The sequence below is a fragment of the Aotus nancymaae genome, unplaced genomic scaffold (genome assembly GCF_030222135.1).
Source record: "Aotus nancymaae isolate 86718 unplaced genomic scaffold, 86718_ANA_hifiasm-v0.15.2.pri h1tg000022l_1, whole genome shotgun sequence".
Lineage (NCBI taxonomy): Eukaryota > Metazoa > Chordata > Mammalia > Primates > Aotidae > Aotus > Aotus nancymaae.
Genome location: NW_026988435.1, coordinates 5960793 through 5982994, shown reverse-complemented (window position 1 = coordinate 5982994; position 22202 = coordinate 5960793). Strand labels below are relative to the sequence as shown.

General features: G+C 38.1%; 1 protein-coding gene across 2 annotated transcripts in view; it reads left to right on the top strand.

Moving 5' to 3' along the window:
• NSUN3 (NOP2/Sun RNA methyltransferase 3) overlaps positions 1 to 21140 on the top strand; it is a 108417-nt gene extending 87277 nt beyond the window's left edge. The window contains exon 7 of one of the 2 annotated variants that reach the window (XM_064380005.1): positions 20721 to 21140. In XM_064380005.1, the coding sequence (XP_064236075.1) occupies positions 20721 to 20731 (11 nt within the window). In that variant the 3' untranslated portion in view covers positions 20732 to 21140. Of the gene's footprint in view, positions 1 to 1664; positions 2359 to 20720 lie in introns of those variants that run through there. The other variant, XM_064380006.1, reaches the window with a different exon arrangement.
• Positions 21141 to 22202: the final 1062 nt, after the last annotated feature.

Genomic DNA, 22202 nt, shown 5'->3' with positions numbered 1-22202 from the left:
AAGATTGAGCACTTAAATAATTAACTCATTTAAAGTGTGAATTATATGCATGATTTGCCTGACATGCAACTTGTGAAGTGGAACACAGAGTAAAATCTCTCCAGTAGAGGTAGGGAGGAGAGTAAGTTATTTTAGTTCTTGTTAATCCGGGAAGGAACATTTAGTAAGAGAATCAGACATTAAAAGGAATGGAGAAGCATTCAATTTTCTTCCTACAGAACAGGACTGGCAACCTTTTTCTGTAAAGTACCAGATAGTTAATATTTTAGGCTCTGCAGGCTAAATGGTCTCTGTTGCCTCTACTCAGATCTGACAGAAAAGCAGCCATAGACACGGGTAACTATATGCACGTGGCTGTGCTATAATTGAATGCAATTTATGGGCATGTTGATGTGTCACAAAATCTTATCTTCTTCTGACTTTTTCAACTACTTAAAAATGTGGAAAACAGGCTGAGTGCAATGGCTCACACCTGAAATCCCAGCACTTTGGGAGGCTGGGGCGGGGTGGATCACCTGAAGTCAGGGGTTCGAGACCAGTCTGGCCAACATGGTGAAACTCCATCTCTACTAAAAATACAAAACTTAGGCGGGCACAGTGGCACACATCTGTAATCCCAGCTACTTGGGAGACTGAGGCACATGAGAATCACTTGAACCTGGAAGGTGGAGGTTGTAGTGAGCTGAGATCACACCACTGCACTCCAGCCTGGGTGACAGTGAGACTCCATTTAAAACAAAAAGGTAGAAAACATTATTAGCTCATGAGCAGGACAAAAATAGTCAGTGGACCTGTGGATGGTAGTTGGAGATCTTGTTCTAGAAAGCAGAATGTATGTTTCTTTATTTAGTTATGGGTTAACTATGTCCAAGGAATGAGGTTAGGATGGAGATTTATAAAATTGTAGAGTGCTAGGTTCAAATGGCCTTTAGAGATTTCCCAGTCCATCATCCTTACTTCAATAATCACTACCAGCATTTCTCATTCACTATTTATGGTAGAACATGTAGGTGATAGAACAGTGCAAAGAACAGCATATCCTTGGTGATTTTGCTTGGTTTAGGATCTGTTTCTTAACTTTGCAAGTCCATTAATGCTTATTATTGTTTTTGATAGGCGAGGTTGCCTCATTGTGACTCAGAGTCCTAACCTTTTTGAAGGCATTTTCCCCTTCATAATCTCATGAAGCCTGAAAATCTCTTCTTAGCATGATTTTTTAAAGTAGACATAAAATGCACTTGCCAGTGATTGTTTATTAAGTTAAAATATAGTTATAAAATTGGAAACAATCTGTGCTGTGGTAATATATGCTTCTTTATTAACCCTGTAAGTAACAGGATCTAGTGCAATAGTGATGAATATAAATATTTGGTAAATAATATTTTATGTCCCAATGTGATATGAAAATATTTGTGGTTTGTTTTGTAAAGAAAGTCTCAGGTACTGTTAAAGTCTCACAAAATAGTGAAGTATATAAGCCAGAATCCGAATGTATTAATTCTCAATGAGAAATATAATTATCAAACACAAGTCATCTTCGTATTATCTTTATTGCAGATAAAATGCATACAGAGCTAGAGCATGGGGAGTTCTGTACAAGAAAGAAAGTAAGCAAAATTGGTGGCATACGTGCTTCAAATAAGCGAATTCCTTTCTCTCCACAGGTGGAGATACATAGACAGAAGGTCTGCTTAGATTCTCCAGGTGTCCTCGTCATTAGGAAGTATTTGGATGGACACTGCCAGTATTTGCTACTATGATAGCTTTTTTTCTATTCTTTCTTGGAAACAACTACTCTGAGTGACACATTTTTTGTTTTTCCATAACAATTTCCCTTTGGTTCATCTACATCTGTAGGAAGCCTCCCAACAGTTTCTGGAATCCTTCTGCAAGTACCTTACAGTTGCTTCCAAACAAGAGCCCCCTACCTGTGTTACATGGCAGAAGTGACCATAAATATGTATGTACACACATGCACACACACACATACACACACATGCACACATGTGCACACATACACATACGCACACATGCATACACACATGCACACATACATACACGCACACATGCACATACACACATGCACACACATACACGTGCACATACACACACGTGCACACATGCACACATGCACATACACGCGCACACACACGTGCACACATACACATGCACATACACACATACACACATGCACATACACACAACACACATGCACACACATACATATGCATGTGCACACATGCACAAACACACATACATATGTGCACACACATGCACACACATTCACATACACACACATGCACACATACACACACCCCTTCTACTTATGCATTATTTGTGCCCACCCCCTTCACCCCTGTCATACACACTGATTCTTTATTGGCTATGTGATTTGCTTTGGCCAATGGAGCATGAACAAACATGACACAAGCAGGGCCTTAAAAAGCCCTCTCATTTTGAGTCTTGCTTCCCTGTTCTTCTTGAAACCTGGGAAACTTCACATGGGCACGTCAGGGTTTGCCTGTTGGATGATGGGAGGCATATGGCCCGCTACCACAAGACCATTCTGAATCATGAAGTTTCTGGCTAAGTTACGCAATGAGTGAGCCCAATAGACATCAGCTGAGCTGCATCAGATCAGTAGAACCTCCCAGCTGTTGCTCAGGCTCCAGAGTAATGGTAAATGTTTGTTAGTTAAGCCTTCATGTTGTGTCATGGTTCGTTCTGCAGCAAAGACTAACTGCTTACAATACTGCTCCCTTTATTCCCCTGATCCATGTCCTTCCGTGATATTGCCTCCCAAGTTCATGGAGATACCATTGTGCTCTGAAGGCACGCTCCTTAAAAACAAAATTCCTTCCCAAACTTTGCCCGGCATCTCTCAGTATTACTTACATTCTCTCACTGAGATCCCAGAAAAGTTGGCTCAAGAATTCCAAACCTTATACAGATATTATGTCCAAATAACCTAGTGGTTTAATTTTAAAATGTGTCTCTTCGGTTATGAGGAAGGAGCATGATAGTATAATAAATTCCCTCTTTAGAGGCATTTGAATGTGGAAAAATGTATAGCAAAGAGAAGGTAAAGCTTTGTGCCCCAGCTGCCATAATCTCAGTACTGGTCCCAGCACCGTGCAGGGCATCGTACTTACCAGTATTTGCTAGGACTCTAGCAAGACATCGTTGGTTGCAATCTCAACAGCCGTTTCTCTCCTTTTATCTTACTGATACAGCCTGGGTTTTGTTCAGATGCCTCCACAGAGCTACGTGTTCACTAATGAGTTCCTGCCTTGCCCTAGCAGATGAATCATGATTTTTCTGAGTCGGAATAAGTCTAAGTCAAGCATGGTGTCTCACTTCCTTGCCAACTATTGGTTCCCACGGTCATGTGATCCAATCCAGATGCGTGGGTGCTAGAGGAATTCTGCTAGGGTGCTCCTGGGAAAGGTGTCCTCACTAATCACAGGGAATACACAGGAGGGAAGTTCCTGTTTTTAGCTAAGCATAATCCTGTTTGCAAGTGATGCCTAGCCCTGTTAAACTATTTGCAACCATGAGGAATGGATTGCTGACATGCTCGAGATGGTACATTAGCACCTGGGTCCTTAATAACATGGCTGACCTGCTGAGTTTACCACAGATGAGCGCTCCCTCTGGATTTCATATAATGTGAAATAAAGTTTTAAGCCACTTTTAGGCAAGTTTCTGTTAATTGAAGCTGAAAGTGTCTTAACTGGTGATGCAACACAGTACTCTGAGTTTGCAGAAAGAGTTTTGCCTGTAGGGGAGACTGCCACTTCTTTAACACTTTAATTAAACAGCATAAAATATATCTCCTTTCATTTCAAGCATGGTTAAAGAAACAACAAACAGCTTATGAGACTGGAGATCTTATGAATCTATGTAATTTAATTTCTGGGGTGAGCTCCATAGCCACAGGCTTGATATTAATGAATGGAAAAAGGAACCTGCAGCCTTCTGTTATACAGAAGCATCTTAGGACACCAGGGTGAGAGATGCAGGTACTAGTAAGCAGAAGACCTCTGTTTCAATAGTATGAGAAAAAGAGGAACAACACAGAAAATTGGAGAAAAGGAAGCCTCATTTGATTTAATTGACTGAGATACACATCCGTGATGATTTAGAACAGCTTACTAAGTACCTACTCAATGGCTACTTAGCTATAGAAGTAAATCATGAAAAGACATGCCCTGCTCACAAAGACTTTATTTTTAAAAGGAATTAGAGATATGAGAAGAAAACAGTGAAATTGTAAGTCTACATGTTTTACAGCCTGAGTTTATCTCCATGGTTCTATCTCCCATCTCTGTAGTAGGATTATGAAATAAAGGAGGAGTTCCTAAGGGGAGGGAAGGGAAGCTAGAAAATGATGTGGGAAGTAAAACTCCAGAAAATAGGAAAACAGAAGAACAAGAACGAAATAAACTATTAGAAAGACATGAGAGAGAGAATTAAGAAGAATGGACAAGAAGTAAATAATACTTGTTGGCTGCCTACCTCTGGCTAGGCACTGTAACATGCTTCCTTATTTTCATTTCACATCCTGAAAAGAAAATATTTTTATCTCTGTTTTATAGATTAAGAAACTAAGTCTCAGATTATGTGACTTGCCCTTTTAAGTGACAGGATTGGGATTAGAATCCAGGTTCACTGTATCACACTACCACAAATAAAACATCTTTGAGTATAGAAAGTGGGCTGCAAAGTCAATAAGATAGGAAGAGAACAATAAAATCTGTTACAAAATAAAACCTATTTCTAGAATCCTTTACGGTGTATGTGCAACAAGAGACCAAACCACTGGACTGATACGGCGCAGTGAGCGCCATAAAGGTGGGAGGGGGAAGGGTCTGGCATGAAGCAAAGGGACAGGAAGATAGGTTTTGGGGAGATGCACATTGAACATGAATGTAGTCTTGAGTAGCTCAAATCCATTGGAAGGGGTTCTGCTAAGAGATGGGAGACAGAAAAATGGCAGAGGCTGAAAGATGTTCTTGGATTGAGGGCATAGGGGTATCATCAACCACACCAGTGACTTGATTCCTGAGGTTGTCCCATGTGACTGGTAGGAAGAAGGAGAGAGAGAAGTACCTGGCTGAGTGCAGCAGTGGTTCTGTGAGATACCACAGTTTTGATATCGGCAAAACAGACCCGTTGGCTTCTCTTGGTCCGCATCTAGAGCTGAGCTTTCTGTCCAAGGTGGAAGAAGCTTCCCAGGAAAGAACATATCCCAAATGCAAAGGGAATATGCTTCTGCCTGCATTTGCTGGGTTAGCTCTTCCTGGAGTAGGCAGCCAGACCAGAGGTGTTGCCACATGCTACCAGAGCAGGGGCAGATGGTGGTCAGGAGAAACCCCAGAGGACCTCTATCTGCCAGACCATTTAGCTTGGGCATTTTGCACACACTTATGTTCAGTATGTTCCAAACTGAACTCATTTTCTTTCCCCTTTTCCTGCTTTTTCTTATCTTCCTATCCATAGGTAGTGACATGAAGACATGCACACCAGAAACCACGGCGTCATCCTGGACTTGACTCTTTTCTCTCTTCCTGTAACATAAAAGCATTCCCTCCAAGCTTATCTCTTCAGCCATTCTCCCATCTATAACTCCTTCACGCTCACTGTCACTGCCGTGTGTCAGATCCTCACCATAGCTCATCTGGACCTTTCCATCTGGTCCCGTCTAGCCTCATACCTTTTCAGTCCACCTCACACACTGCCCAGAGTGAACTTTCTACCACACACTCTTACTTCGATGAATAGTTCATGACCTGCAGAATCAAACCCAAGCTCATTAGCTTTTCTGCACAGTACATGAGTCTCTCCAATAACTGGCCTTAAGTACTTCTTAACTACATTGTTTGAACATTGTTATTTAGCAATACCTAATAGCCTGTAGTTCTCAGAACACACCATACTGGTTGATACCTCAGTCTTTGGTGATGCCTGCATGCCTTTCTCATCTTTCACTACCTCACTAGTACTTTAGTCATCCTCTGCAGTAAATCAGTCGTCTTCCTCAGGATTCGTGAACCAGAGATGAGGCTAAGTGCTGCCCACTCTCCCTTCCTTCTGTGCTAAAACTAGAAGCCTCATTATCTTTCTAATTTAACATACTGAAATGATCTGTTTCTGTATTTTCTTCTCTCGGATGACTATAGAATTCTCAATGGCAGGACCCAGGACTTGTTTAGTTTTGAATCGTCAAGTACTTAAAGTAACCGGCACATATTACGGAGATAATAAGGCTTTATTAAACCAAATGAAAATTATCTTACACTGACCAGAGTTTCTTCTGCCTTCACTGTGTACATTAAACACGCTTCATAAATATACTTTGACCTGGAGGGATACCCCTAGGTTGGTGACCTAGACAATATTTGTTTCACTGTCCAATTAATCTTCAACTTCTTGTTTTAAAAGAATCAGGCAAAAGTATTCTTTTTACAGATTCCTTTTGTTAATTGTGCAAACAGAATCTGGGGGACTAATGTCTAAGTCAGTCCAAGGCAATATACAGCCGTTATTTTTTTGCCAAATTACCATCTGAAAATTTAACTCAAAGTTGACCTCCAGGGAATACCATTTTGAGGTCGCTCTGTATCTACTAGTTCCTTTTTTCTCGTTCACATCGAAAAGCTAGTCAGAGCCTCGCCACACTGCAGACTAAGCGTGGAGTTGGCAGACTACTCTTGAACACTTTAACAATCTGCAAAACTTTTTTTTTCTGAATTTTCAAAGGACGAATGTACATTCTTTAGGCCTGTTGATAAAGCACAAGGGCCCTAGGGACTGAGTTTTAGAGCTTACTAAGCAGGTGACTTACAGCAATCATGCTTTCCTTGATATCAAGGATAGTTGAAAAATTGATGTTTTTCTCCTGCAAAAATACACTTTTTGCAAAATATGATACCAGAGGAAATGAATTTTATACAGTTTATGCTACAGGCATGCATATAAGGTATTTTTTTCCCATTTTATTTAGAAGGGTTGTCTTTTTGCTGTTCTACAGGTATACTTTTGACTGATTTCTTAATAGCTGTGAAATTATAACAAATAACGATTATGCTCCCAGAGTAGTGAGTGCCCTGTATATGTAGGGGTCTAATAAATTCTGGAGTTGGCAATGCAGTGTTTTTACCTCTTGCATCACAGTGGGAGAAAAGTGCTGAAGATGGAAGACCTCATTTCAGCCCTGACTTCTACAGCTAATTAGCTAGGTGCTGTTAGCAAAGCCAGCTATAGTCTCTGGGCCTCAGTTTTCTCATTTGTAAGATTCAGGGATGGAATTTATGGCCTCAGAATCCTTTCTCTAGCTATGTAATTGTATAACAATATATTAAAGGTTTTTAATGGATGATAGATTCTCGATCACTTTTTTTCTCCTTTTCTACTTTTCTGAATTTTCTAATTTTTCTGAGTATTTTTTACTGGCTTGTTCTAAGAAACAATGTAATAATATGTTTAATTACATAGTTTCTCTGAAAAAAATTAAATATTATTTAAATATCCAATATAGATGCCATTGATTCCAAGCATCATCACATAAATTATGTTATTTAATTATCACATCTACACTGGGAGTTAGAGATTATTGTCTCACTTAGAATCAGGAACCTAAGGCAAAGAGAGAGAAAATAACTTTCTAAATACAGCTGGTAAATTATAGAACCAGGAGGCTAAGCTCTACACACAAATTCCTAACAGACCATGCTGCTTCTGCTTAAAGTGTCTTAAGAAAATGACAATTCCTTGTAAGTGTTTTAAAATCAAATATGAAGAACTGGGGAATAAAAAGGACTTGTCTAAGGCAGTTTGCTGGACTATTAAGAATAATACTAAAAGAGGTTGTGATGAAAACACTTCAGGCTATTTTCTGTTTTCTAGTGATTAAATTTTAACATTTACTCATGTCGTAGCTGCCTAAAAGTACTTTTGCCATCTGCTGTTAAAATCTCCATCTCCTGGCTGTCCTTTTTGAATCAAGTAGTATGTGCAGGTCACATCACCAGTGATGTATGCTGTGCTTTCTATGTGCCGCCGATCGCCATCAGTCCAGCTTCTCTTCTAGATGGCGCCCAGCATCAGTAGCAAGCTTCGAACAAAACTCCATAGACTTGGCCTACCACCAATTCATGCTGCCTGACTTTAATTGCTTCTTAATCCTTTCATTAATCTCTTGTTGGTCCTCTAACACAGTCTGCACAAGAGCTGTTCCAAACCTTCATTCTCCTCCAATTCCTGGTGCCATCCTTCCCTCTCATTATGAAGTGGATGGTTTCCCTCCTTTATCATGAAGTTGGAGACTTTGAGCTATTTTTTTTAACCTACTCTCCTCTACACGTCCTTTTGTCTTTTTTTTTCCTTTAACAGTCAATGAGTAAAACGCCATCTTTCTCTAGGGCTAATGCTTCCACTTGAGCCCCAGATGCCACACCGTGATCGCCTCTCTCTTCCCAGCGTCATTAGTCTCTGTTCTCTCTATTGCACCCCTCACTTCCACAGTGTTGAAATACATCTCCTGACTCTGCCCTCTGCCCCACCCAGCTTCCATTACACATTTCTTTATCTTCCAAAAGTTGTTGCATTTGTCCATATTCAATATCTACAAATTTGCACTATCCATTCCTTCCTTAACTTCTTACAGTATTGATTTTGATGCTTCATACTCTATTGAAGCTACTCTCTCAAAAGGCCTGAGGGACCATTTTTCATTTTCTTATGAAATATGATACCTTTTATAGTTCTTATTCTTTTTGACACCTCTTAAGCATTTGACTTGCTTGTTAATTTCCTCCTTCATAATTTTTTCCCTCATTCCCAAGACATTTTCACGACTCCTCTGCTCCTCTGTGGGTTTTCTTTTCAACATCTCTATGTTCTTCTGTTATTTGATATTTCATTTTACAATAAGTGACTCAAATATTTGACCACAAAGTTGTGCCTTTTCTAAGTTTTAAAGTTATTAAAATGTTCTATTAGTTTCAATGCCCCAAATACACCTTATCCCAAAAAAATTTTATTTTTCCCACAAGTTTTCTGTTTTCCTCATGTCTTATATGGTAGAAATAGCAAAATAGCACTACCAGTGCTCTGTTTCACTAAGCTCCTCTTCATCTACATTCGATCAACTATCACCTGACAATTATGTTAATGTTCTATGTTGCATAACAAATTACCACAAATTTAGCAGCTTGAAAAAACCTATTATCTCATATTTGTTTTCTGGGCCAGGATTCCAGGCATGGCTTAACTGAATCCTCTGCTTGGGGCTGCATAAGGCTGCATGAAGATGTTGGCTGTGTGTGAGTTCTCATCTGAGTGCTCCACTGGGAAAGGATCCACTTCTTAGCTCCCACAGGTTGTTCATAGAATTTTTTGATTTTTTTTTTTTTAGCTTTTGAACTAATAGTGGCTTTCTTCTTCAAGGCTAGTGTGAGAGGGAATCTTCTAGGAGATCTATGTCTATCTATCTTCTATCTATCTATCTATCATCTATCTATTAATGTATTATCTACATGAATCAAGAAAGTGACATTCAATCACACTTACCATATTTCATTGGCTGGAGGCAAATCATAGGTCCTGCCTACTCTCAAGAGGTATATAAGCATATCACCAAGGGCTATCTTAGAATTTTGCCAGCCATATCGTTCTTTCTACAGGACTCAGGCAAGGGAAAGAAGTACCTTTTACTCATGCTATAGGAATGATTTTGGCACTAAATTAAATAAACACATACGTGCACAAAAGGGGCTTTAGTTTACTCTTGGGATCCTAGAGAGAGAATAACATTGAACCTGGAAAGACAAGAAGGAAGAGTAGGATTGAGACTGGCTCTAGAGGAGCTGCCATAAACATTTTCCTAAAATAGTTTAACTCAGTGCTAATGCCCTAGAGAAAAGAGTTACTGAAATATGAGATAAAAAAGAAAACAAGAGCTTACAAAATATAAGTCTGATTGCCTTACATCAGATAAAAGAGACATAAAGTTACCCTGTAAATTGTTATGAAAGTTTTCAACTGCTTATTTTTATTACCTGTACTTATCTCATTGAGGACAGGTGACAGTTTGAGGACTAGCATTGCCTATAGGCCATACTTCAAGCAGAACTGATCTAATTCACTCCTACAGCATGAATTTTCTCCCAGGTGCATGATAATAATTCTGTTGTCTCCAGATTTTTTAATGATCGCCATTCTAACTGGTGTGAGATGGTATCTCAATGTGGTTTTGATTTGCATTTCTCTAATGACCAGCAATGATGAACATTTTTTCATATGTTTGTTGGCCTTATACATGCCTTCTTTTGAAAAGTGTCTGTTCATATCCTTTGCCCACTTTTGAATGGGGTTGTTTGCTTTTTTCTTGTGAATCTGTTTTAGCTCTTTGTAGATTCTGGATATTAGCCCTCTGTCAGATGGGTAGACTGCAAAAATTTTTTCCCATTCTGTTGGTTGCCGGTTCACTCTAATGATTGTTTCTTTTGCTGTGCATAAGCTCTGGAGTTTAATTAGATCCCATTTGTATATTTTGACTTTTGTTGCCAATGCTTTTGGTGTTTTAGTCATGAAGTACTTGCCTATGCCAATGTCCTGAATGGTTTTGCCTAAGTTTTCTTCTAGGGTATTACATTTTTGTTAATATTTTGAAAGTGAAAGATGAGGGAATTCTAGAGCATGGGTTATTATACATATTTTGTGGGCAAGCTTAGCCCATTTAATGGGGTCAAAAATGACCTGTCCTTCTTCTTCTCTTACTATCTCAGCCTCAGTTTAAGATCTCATCACAGTATATATGAAGTATCACTGTAGCCTTCTAATTTCCTCTTGGCATCTGCAAACTTCCTAGTGTCCACTCAAATGCCTTTCATAAGGATTTAACTCAACATTCAGAAATTAAAAAAAAAAATTAGTTAAATGCATTTTTTTTCAACACATTTTTGGAGCACCTATTCTATGTCAGCCATTTTTCTTGGTGCTTGGACCATATCAGTGAACAATATAGAAAAAAAAAAAACCATGTTCTTATGAAACTTACATTCCTCCTATACTGTATGTTAGATCCCCAGAGCTTGTTCATCTTATAACTGAACACTTGTTCCCTTTGATCAACATGCCCTTATTTCCTCACTTCCACCCCGTCAATTACCATTCTCCTCTATGTGTCTATGAGTTTGACTTTTTTAGATTCCACATGTAAATGAGGTCATACAGTATTTGTCTTTTTGTGTCTGGCTTATTTCATTTAATATAACATCCTCCATTTATCCATGTTATCACAAGTGATATTTCTTTTATTACATTTCTGTTCATGGAATTTATTTTTTACATTGAAATGTATATACAGTAGCTCAAATTGTATAGATGCAATCGCATATGGCTAGAAGACAAAGTCATGCATTTGCAAATGCTATGTCCACTTTCCTAGGTCAGTTATGTATTACCAAAGTTATACTGTGTAAAACCATCTAAAGCTCTGTGATTCAAATGAATAAGGTCATAGTATTTATATGAGACTATGAATCAGCTGGACTGTTCTGCTAATCCAGACCATGCTCAGCTGCTATCAGCTGGGCTCACTCACACCTCTGTAAAAATCTGACAGTTCAACTGGAAGCTGCCTGGTCTAGGATAAGTTTACTCCTTTCTGGTGGCGTGCTGGTTGCTGGTTGGGGCTACAGAGGTTATTGGACCAGACACATCTCACCATCTAGCCTGGGCTTGTTCACATACTGGTGGTGGAGTCCGTGGAAAAGAACGGAAGAGATCAAAGCCTCTTGAGACCTAAGCTCAGAAGTGGCAGATGAACTCCTCTGGTGCTTTCTGTTGACAAAGCAAGTTACCAGGCTAGTCCGGATTTAAGGGGAAATAATGGATTCTACCATTGGAAAGGGAGGAGCTGGTCACATTGCAAAGGACATGAATGCAAGTGAGTTATCGGGGACATTTTGGCAATCGATCTACCACAAGTTCCTTCTTCGTAGCCTCAATAACTGATAGAAAGCTTATACAGAGATTTTGCTTGCCAGTCATTTTGCACAATTATCTGACTTCTGTTTGTGTTTCGTAACTTACTGTGATACATAAAACTAAAATGTAAATGCTTAGATTTTTGTAAGCTCCTTGAAGAAAAAGAACATGTCTCATTCATCTCCTTATCTTCCATAGCAGGCAGTGCATTGCACCAAGTAATCTCTCAAAATATTGATTGAATCAATTGGATGAACCTGCAGTAAAAAGCACATGGAGTGTCATGTTTAGCTGTCCCTTCCCATCTGTTTGGCTTAAGAAGAATATGAAAACACTCTTTCAACATGCTGTCCCAATATTATTTAGGTAGCTAATATACTTCCCTATTTGATGGGGTAAAGAGCTGAGACACATTAAATTTATGTGGCTGGCTAACAGTCATCTGGTGCTTCGTGGAAAGAGATAAGGACTGATTTCTTCAGATAGTTAAAATGCTGGCCACAAGCAACAAAAACAAAACAATACAAAAAAACCATGAAAGGAAGCAGAGGAGCCAGAGATCTGTCCTATGCTACAGTGAAGTTAAAATCGGGAGAGCTAGGCCGGGCTCAGTGGCTCACGCCTGTAATCCCAGCACTTTGAGATGCTGAGGCGGGTGGATCATGAGGTCAAGAGATCAAGACCATCCTGGCCAACATGGTGAAACCCCGTCTCTACTAAAAATGCAAAAATTAGCTGGGCATGGTGGTGTGTGCCTGTAGTCTCAGCTACTCAGGAGGCTGAGGCAGGAGAATTGCTTGAACCTGTGAGGCAGAGGTTGCAGTGAGCTGAGATCCCGCCAGTGCGACAGAACAAGACTCTTGCAAAAAAAAAAAAAAAAAAATAGGGAGAGCTAGAGCCATATAACTTCATGTTGGTAGAAGAGGGAAGGTGTAGCTAAATAAAACAAAAAACAAAACAAAACATAAACACACAAAACCTGTCATTTATCAAACATGTTCCTTACTTGAGCCAAGATAATGATGTGAATAAAGGGTTAAATAAGTCTTTCCATAAAAGCATGTAAATTACTTCCAGGAGTGCCGAACTATCTGGAGATAAGGTCTCTGTAAAATAAATAAATTATAAAGACAACCTATCCTCACTTATATAATTTGTGAGACACAACTGCTAGAAAACTCTGATATTAATAAAGGAGCTTTTTCTCATTTTTCTCCAAGCATGTTTTATATAAATACATGCACAGAGAAAATGATATTTTTACAAAAGGAAAAGAAAGAGGAAAGCTTCTTAGCTAAGGGTATTTGCTTTTTACATTTGCAAATGTATTTCTGTCAACTTTTAAGAGCTGGAAAGAAATGAGATAGATGTATGTTTAAAAAAAAGTGACTTTAGAAAAATTGAAGAAAGAAATAATTTTTAGTTAGATTTTAACTCATTAAAGAATATTATTTCTTTAAGAGACTGTATTTTCTCATGTGCTAGTTACAAAGAAAAATTAAAATTATTTAAATTAAATTTGAATGTTAAGACTTTGTTTTAAATGAAACCAACACCAATGTATACTGAAAAAGGAGAGTGGTATCTCTATCACGGATAGTATAATCATTATTATAGGGTATGAATTCAATCACAATAATCTATAACGGTGGAATAAAATGATAATATTGATGTAAACTATTGTATTCATAAAAGTTATTCTTCTTTTTAAAATAACATGGGCAGTCAGGTTTAGGTCTTATAACCCCAAATTTGTATTTTGCTTAAGCAATCCAGATCTTATTACATTAGGCAAACACTATTCAGGAGAAAAGTAGATCATGTAAATACCTTTAATATTATTCATGAATTTTACTCCCACAGTAGGTTGGAAATATGCTATGGATAGTCTCTTATGAATGACCTTATTTAACTTCTGATATTGCATTTCTGTATTTTTTCATTAGAATTTAAAGAGGGTTTGATTTCCCTCCCTTCTACAGATTTTGTGTTCTTTTATTTCTACTTTTTGTTCCAGTTTTCTTAACTATGTTTCTCCCCTCAATTACCCTCTTTTTTCTCTCTCTATCTTTACAGGCCTCTTGGCACCAATTCATATCAGCAGTCAGGATTGCAGGCTAAAGTTAATAAGCTTAACTTTAGACAACATACACATTTTAATGTGTGTATGTTTTTTTAATCAGCCTATAATTGATGACTACCTCAGTGTGTCATCCACTGGCAGGAATGAAACCACTAAATATTTGTGCTACAGGAGAGCTTTCTCAAGCAGTGCTGCTCATATCACATGAGATCCTTTGAGTACATCGTGACCTTAGAGGAACAAAACAATACAACAGCAAAAACTAGACAAAATTACTTTTTATACTTCATACCTTGATATATTTCCTAGACTCCATAAATAACATTTCTACTTTAGTAAGATGATTTTGAGTTAAGCTGAGCATCCCTAGGAAATTGTGCCAAGAATTGGAGTGAAGATCTAAAATAAGTAACGAGGCACAGCGGCTCATCCCGGTAATCCCTGTACTTTGGGAGGTCAAGGCTGGTGGATCACTTGAGTTCAGGAGTTTGAGACCAGCCTGGCCAACATGGTGAAACCTGGTCTTTACTAAAAATACAAAAACAAGCTGGGCATGGTGATGGGGGCCGGTAATCCCAGCTACTCAGGAGGCTGAGGTTGGGAGAATCGCTTGATCCCGGAAGGTAGAGGTTGCAGTGAGCTGAGATTGCACCACTGCACTCCAGCCTGGGAGACAGAGTGAGACTCTGTCTCAAAAACAAACAAACAAGCAAACGAATAAACATAAAATAAAAATTGTGAATCAATAAAATAAATGAAATAAGTAATAAAATGTATTTTCTTTTATAGTTCAGCAATCCATAATCACATTCATTCATGCTGTTTGTTTATTCATTTAGTTAAATGTTGAGCATCTACAATGTCCCCAGGTGCTATCCCAAGCATCGGGGATAAGGCAGTGAACAAAACACATTTTTTGATCTCTTGGAGTTTATATTTTTAATTGGGGGATACAGGAAAAAAAAAACCAGAATATTAATCAGGTCCTGATGAATGCTAGAATGAGCAGTGAATAGGAAGAGTGCCCAATGACAGGTGTAATTTTAGACAGCTGGAACTCTGGAGGAGTGTGCTTTGAAAGGCATGTGCTCGGTGTTTTCAGGAAGAGGAGGGAAAACCAGTTTGGCTAGAGAGATGGCGAGTGAAGATCGAGTACAGAGGAGATGAGGTTCCATAGGTAGGTGTGGGGTTTGGTGCGGACCCTATAGAGAGGACTGGGGGGCAATCATGATTAGCCCTGTGGGCCAAGGAAAAGGTTCAGAATGTTACTGAGTAACATGTAAAGTCATTAGAGGGTTTTGAGCAGGAAAAAAAAATAAGATCTGACATTAAAAAAACCCTTTTTTACCAGCATAATAATTTTTAAGTGTATGATTCAGTAGTGTCGACTATATTCACACTGCTGTGCTACAGCTCTCTAGCACTTTTTCATCTTGCAAAACTGAAACTGTAGACCCACGGGACCACTTCCCACTTCTCCCCACTCCTACCCTCAGCCCCATTCTACTTTCTGTTTCTATGAGTTTGACAATTTTAGATACCTCAGGTAAGTGGAATAATATGGTATTGGTCTTTTCGAGACTGGCTTATTTTACTTTGATATTTTTGTTTTTTTGATTTCATTATGTTATCTTTATGCTATAGCTTCTGTGTGGAGGGGGTGTAAGACTAAGGGAGGGGCAAAGGTGAAAGCAGAGCTCCAAATTTTTATGTTATTGCAATGTTCTAGGCAAGAGGTGATGACACCTTGAACTAGGCTGTAGCAGTTGAGGTGGTAGCAAGTGAATAGAATCTGAATAGATTTGGAAGGTAAACTTACTGGGACTGAATGACATTTTGGACACATAATGTGAGACAAAGAGAAATAGGATGTGAATCATTATATAGTGAATTTCCCAAATAACTTAATCATCAATCCCTTATTCGTTATTGAGATTAATCTTTATATCATCTGATTAAATTCTGCCTGCCTTCTAAAATAGCGTGCAAATGCTAAATAACCTATTTGATGGCTCAGGGTTACTATTTTGAACTTCAGCTTTTGTATCTGCTTTGAATATAGGTGTGTGCATATTAGGAGTGTGTGGCAAATCTGACTGGCCAAGGCAGTGTGATGATGAACATTTTCCAGCCGGAAGAAAAGATGATCTCATTTGACAGCACGGCAGTCACACCCCACAAAATATTTTGGAATATAATTGAGAGGCTCTGTTGTAAAGTAGTTCCGCTGTCCTCCTAACAAGGTTTACTCAGCATTATCTGAATGTGGGAGAAGCGGCAGATGTGATGCAGTGAAGCTAGAGAAAGTGAAGGCGGCAGTAGGGGAAGGATCTTACTTTTCTTTAATTTTTATTCTAATGTTAGAGTCAAAAGGGAAAAAGAATTCTATAAACAGAATATTTTTCCCTAAATGTATAGGAATACTAAACATAGACATTGAGACATATCATTAAGGATTCAAAGTTATTGGTTCTTGTTTCAAGCTATGCAATGTAAACCCGGGTATATGCAGCTTAAGATTTAGAAAAAAAAAAAAAAATCAGGTGATTTGTAGCATGCCACATTCCTCATGAGACCATTCGAGATGTAATGAAAGGGCCCATCTCCTAGTCTGTGCTTCTCTGCCTATCATTGTGTCCTGTATTTCCTTGATTGACAAGAGGAGAAGCAGCAATGTTCATTGGGAGCTGTGTGCTGGCTGTGTGTACTTTTTTTGACCATTCTTAAAGCATGTCAGGCAGAATTTTGCAATTAGCTGAAAAGGCACGCAATTCAGTTTCACTTTGCTGAACCCAATCTGTAGGATTGACAGCATGCCTTTAATAGATTCCTTCAGTAGATAATTAGACCAGTTTAATGCAAGCACTGCATGAATTAACATTTGCACTTGGGTATGAATATTCAGGGCTGCCGTGCTTTCTGTGGTGTGAGTTGTTTCCCCAGGATTTGCAGAAGTGCCTATTAGGTGCTTGTAATGTATTGATTAGTACAGAATGGCACCAATTAGAGGGTGTAGGAACATCTCTGGAGTCAGAGATGATATGCTTATTGGTGATATTTATGCTTTTTTCTGTAAACTCTAACCCAGACAACAGATTGCCTGCTTCAACTAGTCATATGCTTTGGTTTTGACTTGAATTTTACTTTAAATTACTATGCAGAAAACTACTAAGTTTCCTGGCTTTTCCTGGAATTATGCCATCTGTTCATTTCTCCACTCTCTATGAAATTTTTCCTCTGTAAAATTAACCCAAAAGATCTCATGCTCTACCTGTTGTAAATAATTGAATAAATAAATAAACAAACCAATCATTTTACTATTGAAACGTATCTTTTGTAGTGATAAAAATGACTTTGGCACTGCTTGCTAAAACATCAAATATCAGTTCCAAACTTTATCTGCATGTATCTGGGAATTGCAAAGAATTTTATGCTATTTACAAAATAATCTCTGAGAATATAAAAACTTAAACGTGCATACCTTTAAAATAAACCTAGTTAGGGAACTTGGAGAAGGAGGAAGGGATTAGATATATGCCTGAGAGCAACCCAATTAATCCCTTTGTATGAAGGTTTAAAAGAAAAATAAAATTTAATTATCTTTCAAAACTGAAAGAGGCTGTATCACGCGGGAGTTGACAGCATGAACTCTGGAGGCAGAATGCCTGGATATGAACCCTACTTACTAGCTGTGGGACCTTGGGAAAGTTAACGAACCTCTCAATTCCCTAACCTGTAAATAGTGATGATAACGAGAGTACCTCTTTATAGGGCTGTCTTGGGGATTAAGGAAGTTTAATATATATGAAGCATCTAGAATAGTGCCTAGTGTTATGTAAGCATTGTGTGTTTGCTCTTCGTATTTGTTCATTAATATACATAGAGACACTTTGAAATGATCTTTTCTAAAACATGTAAAACATTAAATGTAAACTTTAAGGTATTTGAAATACTCTTACTAACAGGAGGTTTCAACTATTCACAGTGGCGTAAACTCTGGGTCTCTTTCCCTTCCCCAGTCTGCAGGCCCCTGAGTCTTTCCCCCTGTTCTTCCCCCTTTTTAAGACTTAACATGCGTTTTGAAGGTTAATGTCAGACCTGGCTCACAGGTAGAGGTTTTATGGTCTGGAAGTCAACTAAATGATTTTAAATGTCCCTCCTTTGTGATGTTCAATGTGCCAGTCCTATATTTTAGTTATGCAGCAAGGATGCATATATGTATTTTGTATGAACTCCAGTTTGCAATCTATGTGTTATCCTATTCAGGGCATTAGGGCATTTGGATCAAGATATAAAAAGACCGTTAAGAAGCTTCTTTCTGCTCTAATTGAAAATGCCCCCCAGGCCTGACTCTCAGTAGGAGGAGACCCATCCATGCTGCTGTCAAAAAGTAAAGTAGAAAGTAGAACCCCTCTGTGGAAAAGTAAGTGGATTCCCTACCCAGCAGAAAAGAAGAGTTGTGTTACTCCTGAGGTCATTTAGGAATAGCCTGAAGGCTATCTTTATCTATTCTTTCTTGACAGTTTTTCTAAGTATCAAGTAAATAAAAGTTGCATAATTGAGTTGGTGAGAGACCTCAGCTCTCAGAGTTCTAATGTACACTGCCCATGAGAGCTTGGGCGTCTTCGTCTCTCACATGTTCTTCTCATGGCAGAATTTCTATTGTTTGAAACATTGCTTCTGCAGAGGCCAGGGCAAGGGAACTGAATAAGCCTATGTTCCCAAGAGAATTGAAGGATGCTTTCTGGCCAATACTAACAACATGAGACAAAACTTATCTGTGGCTTTTTAATTGAGATTTATCAGATATAGTATAATGAAACTTTTTTTCCTCTTAATCGTGTACATGAAGAATGCCAGTGTCTTGTATCTGTAGGGAAGTCGTTCATTTTATTTACCATGCTTAATATTGCCAAATCTAAACCTCCTCAATAAAAGCATACCCTACTATTCATGCATTTGTTTATTTAGGGAGATTTCTTTTAGGGGATTGAAACAATTGATTTTATATCAGAAGTGCTTCAGTTGAGATTAGCACTGCCTTAACACAGGATGAATGCCTTGGGGACATTCTAGAGATTTTCTGTTAGGAAGGGAGTACTCTGTGTGGGTGTGTTTGAGGTGGAGGAAGGAAGCCTTCTTTTTAGCTGGGTCTCAGATGAAAGATAACCAACTTATGGGCATTGATGTCAGGATTCTGGGAGATCTTTTGTCAAAATGTGGTTAAAACTGATTTCCCACAGCATAGATAGATTTGAATAAAGGTTAGTTTTTCAAATATCTATCAGATTAGATGGAAATGCCAGCATCACTACCACTCCTAAATTTTCTCTCCTAAATATTTGCAAACAGAAAATGAAAAAAAGTGTTCTCTCTCCCAAGCTTAAGTCACCTAGGATTTTCCTAGTTTCCTTGTCTTCTGATTTTAGTTTTGTGGTTTTGTAAATTTAAATTGTAAGATAAAAAAACAAGATTAGCATCCAATTTCCTACAAGAATTAGGGCACTTTACCTATTTCAAAAGCAAGTTGCATTGTTGGAAGAAAAGTGGGAAATACAGCATTAAAATAAAGAGAAATATGAGAGTTCCTAATCAGCTGATTTAAAAGTTGGGATTTGTCAGTTTGTGCTGCCTTACTATAGGGGGAAAGACTAGGAAAACATTTCAGAATTGTTGTGTTGCTCCACTTACTTCTTTAAAATGCCATATTAAGGAGTAATCATTGATATAAGAAACTTACCCAAAGCTAAACACTTTAACATGATCCTGCACTGAGTAAAATAGAGTGTCATTCTCTTTTTAAATTGATGACTTTATGATTAAATACCAACATGAAAAACTCTATAAACATGTAGTCAACAAAAGGAATCTAAAAAGTCAGGACAAGTGAAGTTACTCGTGTATTGCTCACAAAAAATATGTGCACTTCCCTCTTGCAGCTCCACTTTAATTAATACTAAGTATGAGAACAGGTATGTTAAGTGACAGCTATGTCTGTTATCCAAGATTGTGCCTTTCATATGGGCGTGTGGGATGTGAGTTACGCATTAGAAGTTGTCCCTGTTGTTCTCAAGTGCATATTCCCTGATGGACGTCATTGCTTTCTTAGTTCTCATTTTGCCTTTTTATTTTTTATCTGCCATTTATTTCTCAAGGTACATACTGATTAGTAGGTGAAACTTGCGCTTTGTTTTTGCTTTTAATTTAAGGCAAAAGTGTGTAGCTGAAAATATATTTTCCTTAAACCCATTTTAAAATTTCTATGGTTTAAACTTTGAGTTTTACAGAATATAAATAATCCCTGAGTTGAAAATGTTGTGAAAATGTTTCAAACTAGTAATCTCATTTTCCCCCTATTTGCTTTGTGTGTTTGCCTATAAATGATGGAAATACTGAACCAGATATTTCTTCCAGATCTAAGACCAAGAGTTTCTTGAATTATATAGAACTCAGCAAGATCGCGTGTTGCTAACGTGGTAAATAGTTGGAAATTTGGAGAACGTAAAACCTAACTATAGTGTCAAACTAATGTGCCTTCACATCTCAAGGTTATCTAGGTAACCTTGCTCAACATACTCAACCTCATGAACCTTAACTGCCTTATCTGTAACATAGAGATAATAATATGTGTCCATTTCCCCAGGGTTGTTATAGAAGACTGAATGAAATGCCTCATGGCAAGCACCGTGTCCATTACAGTGAGAAAATGGAAGAATTTTTTATCTGAAGAATGCACATCTCTTTAATTATCAGGCCGAGAGAGACAGCAGAATGAGACAGCAGTTATGTTCTACTTCCCCCTTTGAGCTATGTATTGGTCTCTCAAAATTGCTAGCTATTGTCACAAGTAGTTAATTATTCTAATAATGCTGAACCAGATACTAAAACCCACACTGTATAGCTTAACGACGTATAACCAATCAGTAATCAATGTTATTTCTGTAAACCAGTGGGAATTTCTGATACATAATTGTGTCATCCTACGCTGTTTCCCTTATTTTGCCTTTAAGAATCCATTTGTAACTGCTGCTATTCAGAGTGTATATTCAGGACAACTTAGATATCTGCTTCTGGGTTGCAGTTCTCAAGCTTGGTCCAAAAAAAAAAAAAAAAAAAAAAAAAAACTCTACTTGCATTGATTTAGCTTCAGCTTCTTCCTTTTAGGTCAACAATAGGTACCCAACAAATTGTAGTTCCTTCCTTCCTTTCTCCAAAGGAAAGGAATTTGAACGAGGATGCTATTGGTATTAATGTTCTTGCTTCTCTTTAAATAATTTTAGAAAATTATTTTAAAAATTTCTTTAATGAGAACAAACTCATTAAAGAAATTTTAAAAATATTTTTTATTTTGTTTTTATGATAAATAACATACCCATTGTAAATAATAAATTGGTGATGTCTTTACTATACAGTGGGTAGGAATACATATTAGTTCAAATTTTTGTAAGATAATCTGATGTGTAATAAGAGCCCTAAAATCTGCGTATTTTCAACATCTTTATCCTAACTAATTAAGTGGAGAAGTATATGTTGGAAACACATTTATAATATTGGGAAAAATCCACACTGAGACAATGGATCACTCAGCAAGGCTGGTTTACTTTCTGCAGAAAGGGTGCAACTCACTGGCAGTCCTGCCATGAGAGCACACCTGAACAAGGAGACCAGGACGTTGATAACTTTCATAACCTGACGCAATCGTCCTACTGCTGTGTCCAGTTTCCCTTGGCCGGAAAGGGACCTCACATTCTATGCTTGACCGGATTGGCTGAAAAACTTGGAAATTTCCTGAATAGATACGGGGAAAGAAGACAAGGAAGAAGAGGAAGCTGGTCAGGAGAAGGTCAGGAGAAGGTCAGGAGAGGGTCAGGAGAGGGTCAGGAGAAGGTCAGGAGGGTTTCCAAATAAGGAATGGCACACACCAGGGTTTGGAGCTTGCCAAGTTCTGTTCAGACATGCCAGAGCGAGTCGAGGTAGCTGATTTAAGACATAGCTGATTTAGAGAATATATATACATGGGTATATGTTTATGCTAATAGCAGATAATGGCCACAGAGCAAGAGATTTAACTGCTTACAATGTAGTCTCAGATATAAACTTTGAAGAACTTTCCCATCTCTCACAG